Source organism: Anarhichas minor, unplaced genomic scaffold (assembly GCF_050575085.1).
Source record: "Anarhichas minor isolate MPS153535 unplaced genomic scaffold, ASM5057508v1 ptg000040l, whole genome shotgun sequence".
NCBI classification, from domain to species: Eukaryota; Metazoa; Chordata; class Actinopteri; order Perciformes; family Anarhichadidae; genus Anarhichas; species Anarhichas minor.
Genome location: NW_027466486.1, coordinates 7,391,524 through 7,397,675, shown reverse-complemented (window position 1 = coordinate 7,397,675; position 6,152 = coordinate 7,391,524). Strand labels below are relative to the sequence as shown.

The window sequence follows — 6,152 nt, the reverse complement described above, 5'->3', positions numbered from 1 at the left end:
ACTTAGTATGTAAACTAACGTTAGGTCAAACAAACAAAGAGTAACGTTCGCTTGGTGTCAAAAGTAAACGTGTCCCTGTCTCGGGGTGCAGAGGCTCCGGAGACGTAACTGGAGATAGCGTCTGATATGGAAACCAATTCTTTCACACGAAACCGATCCACCACCGTCTGTGTTGTGGTTTCCCAGTTGTTCCTTTGTATGTAACGTTAATTAACGTTAATTAACGTTAATTCAGTATTTTCCCCCAAAACGAATGCGTTTCCAAGTCAACCAACAGGGGAGAATCCGTTGGTTATGTAACCTTAGATCACATTTAGTTAGTTTACAGTAGGCTATATTCATTTTAGCCATGTAGTGTAATTTAATTAGATTAAAGTACATACAAATAATACAGACAATGTACAAGTTAACATTTTATTATCATGCCTAGTGATATAATTATTATTCATATTATTAGTATTATAATACGTATTATTTTATACAACAACAATCTGGGGAAATTTGGGCCATTTGAGTCCATATTTCTGTAATGTTTGGACCATAGACTTCTAATGAACTAGATAGCATAAAGTCCAATATTGGATCACTTTTACACCTGGGTTTGGTCCAAGAACTTTTTTTAAATTTAAATATAAACTTCACCATTTGTTTGATTTGTTTTTAAGCCATGTTGTGCTGTATGTGTTCAGAGGGCTGTCCACTGATATGTGGATGTTGATGATAGCCATTGATACACCCCCATATGGGCCAACAAAGCTTATACAGTTGGCATACATTTCCCCCCTTTATAACTCCACTTTCCTTCCTTTGCACATTTACCAAAAACTAACTGGTGACTTCTTGACAGCGCTCATGTTGCTTGCCTTTCCAAATTACTGGATTACTGGAAGACAAGTTAAACTTTAGTCCATCTAGGGGGGGGGGGGGGGGCAAACTAAAAGATCACAACAGTACGGAAATGATATTTCCACAGTGGATATAGGGAATATAACATCAAATGCACTGTGTTTTTTTTTCCATTTCCATGCACTGTGTAGCCATATCTCCCATTTGCAGCCTTTTTTTTCACCACAGATTACCTGCCAGTTTTAGACAGAGCTGTCCAAATGGTTTACCACAAATGTAACCAGAGATTACACCAACAACAATGGCACCTTATTGGTTTATGCCAGACAACTCCTGGTCAATTAAATGCATAATTCATCCCAGCATTAATTATTCATTTCCTAAGGGACTGGTCCTGTGCTTTATTGGGAGAACTGCATCATGCATATTCAAATTCCTCTTCTTAGAGGGACTCACGGGACTGAGGATATCATCTCAGCTGGGATGCCCATCCTAAAACACAATAGCAGCCAGGGCTGTAAGACAACTTCTATTAATCACACAACTAGACCGTAGAGGATTGTCAAACATGCGATATTAACCTGGGGTATATTTCTTGTTTTTGTCATTCAGCAAACAGGGTGCTGTCATATTGATACCTAGTGTCATTTGTTTATTATTATTTTAAAGTCTCTTGTGTTTAGAGAATACATTATGTTTTTAAATAATATACATGTCACAGCAAAACTGTCAGTGTTCATTTAACTCTGTATAATTTGCTTAAGATGGATTTCAAAATTTTTCCAGAGAAATATTACTATAGAAAAATCTCCAATAATTAATAAAAATAAATTAACAAATAACAATCAAGTTCAATTTTTTTGCGTATACAATGCGTAGACATCTTTGCACAAAATATATGTTACAGTAGGAAAAGCACGCGTGTAAATACTGATATTTGCTGCCTCAGTTTCAGGGTCCTGTTGTTGCGCAGGCTGGCTCACGCTGTCATGGCTTACTGGGACACTTGAACTCAGCCAGCGTTAATGTTAGATCCCAGTGTGACAAATTGTTACACTGCAGTATAATGTTTGCCCACTGGGTGGAGTCTTACACAGCTGGATTTGGTCCAGCTGCTGCAGATAAATGTGGCATGTCAGGGTCAGAAATGATTTCTTTTTGAGTTTACAACAACCAACACATAACTTACAATATGAATATAGAATGTATATTGTATTCCATCTTATGATTAACAGCACGCAACTGGAAACAAAATCTTTAATTTCATATTTTATGCACAAACTAGAGCCTTCTACATTTGCTGATTTGTCTTGTTGGTTGACGGCCCTGTTTGCAAATATTGCTCATTGGATAGTTTGCGTTACATAAAAAATCAATACATTGGCTGGCATGCTGTTTGAAACACTTACGAATCACAAGAGATTAACGGTGCACTTAAAATGAGTAAATTCTCATAAAAAGAATGGATGTTTAGTGAGTTAAGAAAATAAATAGCTTATAAGGAAAAGTAAAAAGGAAGTAGAAAATATAGTTTGCACAACTTGCATGTCATTTTGTCATTCTATTTACACTTTTCGGTCTAACTCTTGCTTCATCGTCTGCATGGAGACTGAACTCAGGCACTCTCCTTATCAAATTCACAGACAAAACACATGGTAGGGTGGCATGCCACATCAGTCCACTCCCCAGAGGCCACCATCTCAGCGCAGTCCTCATCGTCATAGGCGTTGTTGGGCTCTCCCTTTCTCCATTTGCTGAAAGTGGTCATGGCAGAGAGATCCACGTAGGTGAAAACGCCCTCGCGCTGCAGGTCATTAATGCCGATGTAGACTCTGTTCAGGCCTGCTTCGGTTATGTACCCTGCGATGGCCACGTTGGCGCCCTCATCTTTGGGCATGGCCAGGTGCCCTCCCCTCGTCTGACAGTAGAGCTCAGCGTCGGAGTAGCGCTTCTCCTCCTTCACCAACAGATAGACTTTACTGTCTGTCTCTTTTATGCCAGCAACAGCTGCAGGGGAGGGCAGTGCTGAAAAATGAGCACTTGTATTTCTATAAATTTCACATCGACATGCCCAGTATTTGCAGTTCTATGAGGATAACAAGTGAAGCGATAGCGAAGATACAAGAACTGATGTTTTTAACGCACACAAAAATAATCTTAAGATCATACCATTTTTGATGAATTTCAGTTCAGAGGAGAGCTGTGCCACAAGAATGTCCATTTCTCCAATCATCTTTCTCATTGATGTGCACTCATATGGAACACCTGATAAGGAGAAAATGTGGGGGATTACCACACAGGCGTCTTAATTAGCTCTCAAATCTCACCAAATGTGTCCCTCTAATCTGTTAATAATCTGTTTGACAAACTGAATAACATGGAATAATATATCACCTGGTTCTCCATTAGGGCCCTTTGGACCCGGATCCCCCATGTCTCCCTTTACCCCTGAGATATTAAATTAATATTTATTTGAAAGAAAGCTTAAAATATTATGTGAAGTACATTTCCGTATTTTCTGATTACCTTTCATCCCACTTGGGCCCATTTTTCCATAATGTCCCATTATGCCTTTCTGACCTGTAAGTCCGGTTTCACCTTAAAAGACAGAGATTGAACAGAAATATGTTGTTACAATGCAATCTGTTTAAAAAAAGCCACATGTCTCAAGTTTCTGCACCTTAAAAGACCAAAAATCGTCAATTAAAATATTAACTGAAATTCTTAAACTTCTGCTATGGGTACATTAACTAAAATGCAGTCTGTGTAATCTCTTTAAAAAGTTCGCAAACACCATCTGCTCCTCATTAAGGTCTTCAGTAAACACTTGTCCACAGCAGTGAACTCCCAAATCATTTCTCCTCCAACCTCTCACCCAAGTGTAAACACTTGGCCATCTCTGGATGGCCTGGCAGTGATGTAACAGTACATTATCAGCCCAAGCAATGTGATCTTTAACCCCAGAACTTTTTTTTTGTTTCAGCTTAGTGGTAGCGCTGAAAAAAAATGAGGAGATGCGTATAGTTTGGATGCTTGGTTAATGTTTTGCCCTGCATTTAAAAATAAAAGATATTCTTATACCAATCTCTCCAGGAGGGCCAACTCTTCCTGGTCTCCCCGGTACTCCTTTTTGACCTTTTTCTCCTGGTTCTCCTTTTGCAGAAAACACAATAATACAGAGAAGAAATTATGAAGACGGATTACATTTTTCTATGTATGGTAAGAAAGTATGTAGAATGACTTGCCTTTGAGGCCAGGGACAAGGATCTGAACAGTGCAGGACTCCTCTGTCGAGTGCTGTCCATATGACAAACTCAGCACAGACATTATTATTATGTGCAATAACAGCTTCTCTCCTATCATCCTTTGCATGGGCTGGTTGGTGGGCTGTACTGAAGGAACAAGAGAGATTGAGAAAAGACAAAACCTTTCGCAAATCATCCGGTTAGCGGGCGACTGAATTCCTGAGACACATCCCATTTCAATACTTTTAATAAATCACAAATATATACTGAAAAAGAGCCCTGAAAAAAGCATGATTTCTTTATCCTGAGAAACATTTGGAAGTTGCAAAAAAAGCCATAGTTTAAGAAATAAATGAATTGTTGTAATCCAATCCATACATATCTTCTAGATTAATTAATGCTTGAAATCATCGCAACATACAGAATCACAGCTGCTTGAACCAAAACATTTCTTTGGTTACAAACTTGGCAATGTCTATATAAATCAACAAACACCTAGAACATTAGCAGGGGTTTAACAGTATGCTGTGTTTCAAAATGTGGCTTGCTTACCTGCAGAGGTGTTTTCAGACAAAAGTAGAGAAGTGCAGCCAGCTTGCAAAGACTTGCAGGAGCTTTGAACGCTGGTGGTCCTACAGAAACATTTCATGTTCCTCCGCAAGCACCACAGAAAATGTGTGATAGGAAATGTGTAAACAGTTCACAGATAAAGTCCAAAGCAGCTGGGGCGCCACAGATAATTGGCTGGGAAAGTATAGTCGAGTGATTGACAGCGGAGGGGCCGGATAAATACACTCTCTCAACTTCAAGCTCTATCAGATATTTAGAAAAGCATTTAATTGTGAAGTGCCTGCGATGTCTCCCATGTCAGGTCATTAATTTCAAATGACTAATTAACAAGTTATTTTTAAAATAATATGCCGTAATCCTGTGTCCATGAGTCAATCCAAGTTAAGCATTTGGGATTTTACATGAATGCAATGCTTTGCTTGTATAACATTTCTGCCACTATTGTTTCCCCAGGGTGCTTAGAAGGTCCCCTCTCTTCTCCTTACTCTTCTTCTCTACCTTCCTGTAAACAAGTTGGTTCGGGATGTGGCTTCAGATACAGATCTGCTTGTCCTCTTTGTGACCACCTGAGGGAGCCATTGTCCATGCAAATGGACCTCCACTGGCCTGGATCTTAAATGTACAATTACTTATCTTTTTTGCAGTCAGTAAGAATTACAGTAATATATATATATATATATATATATATATATATATATATATATATATATATATATATATATACACATATGTATTTGTTTCTAGATTTTAAATCCAAATGTGTTCCTGTAAAAATGAATAAATAAACAAAATGTTGGATGGTGAATAGTTGATGTTTGGAGATTATGTACCATAGTGTCCCAAAATAAATATTATAATTTTGATTTGGTCAAGTGGTGTTTGTCTGTGTCGTGTATATTATTTAGGACGTCATGCAAATATTAACTTGGACTTTTAACTTAGCATACATGTTAGTGTTTACATGCTGTCATCTAGTGTCAGTAATCAGATATTGTCCAATGCAGGAGTATCAAGTATCCTAATTAGATTTAAAAACCCAGTGGCTGCTTTCAATGGTGGATTGGATGTCTCCTTCAAAAATCCCCCCAAAAGCTTTAGATTACCTGCCTCTCAAATATTCATGACTCTGAAGGCAACGTTTGCTGTCTCTCACTGGCTGCTATGAGCCAGTGAATTGAAAGTTGGGTGTGTGCTCAATTCATCCTCAATATCCAGTTTTATGATTACATTTTTTTTTATTCTATTCTATTCTATTCTATGACAATGAGTGGTAATATTCCTCACATTGACATACTGAAAAATGCATGTAGGTTATTATGTTACAACAAAGTCACGTGCATAGTGGTTAAAGGGGTTTAAATGTTACAGCATTGTGTTTTCTTTTTCTAAAATGTGTTGGTGATAATAAATGGTAATTTAGTTTCCCAATGCTCATTTCCTCCTCTGCTGCACGAAGGGATTCAGTGCTCCTGTTTGGCTTTCAGACTAGAA

The 6,152-nt window shown here is 38.1% G+C and overlaps 1 protein-coding gene across 1 annotated transcript; it reads right to left on the bottom strand.

Moving 5' to 3' along the window:
• Positions 1-2,461: 2,461 nt before the first annotated feature.
• Positions 2,462-4,209, bottom strand: colec11 (collectin sub-family member 11). Its single transcript, XM_076108451.1, has 6 exons — positions 4,092-4,209; positions 3,928-3,999; positions 3,373-3,444; positions 3,241-3,294; positions 3,016-3,111; positions 2,462-2,853 (listed from the first exon to the last, which is right to left on the bottom strand). The coding sequence occupies exons 1-6, from the start codon at positions 4,207-4,209 to the stop codon at positions 2,462-2,464; spliced, it is 804 nt and encodes a 267-aa protein (XP_075964566.1).
• Between the last annotated feature and the right edge of the window lie 1,943 nt (positions 4,210-6,152).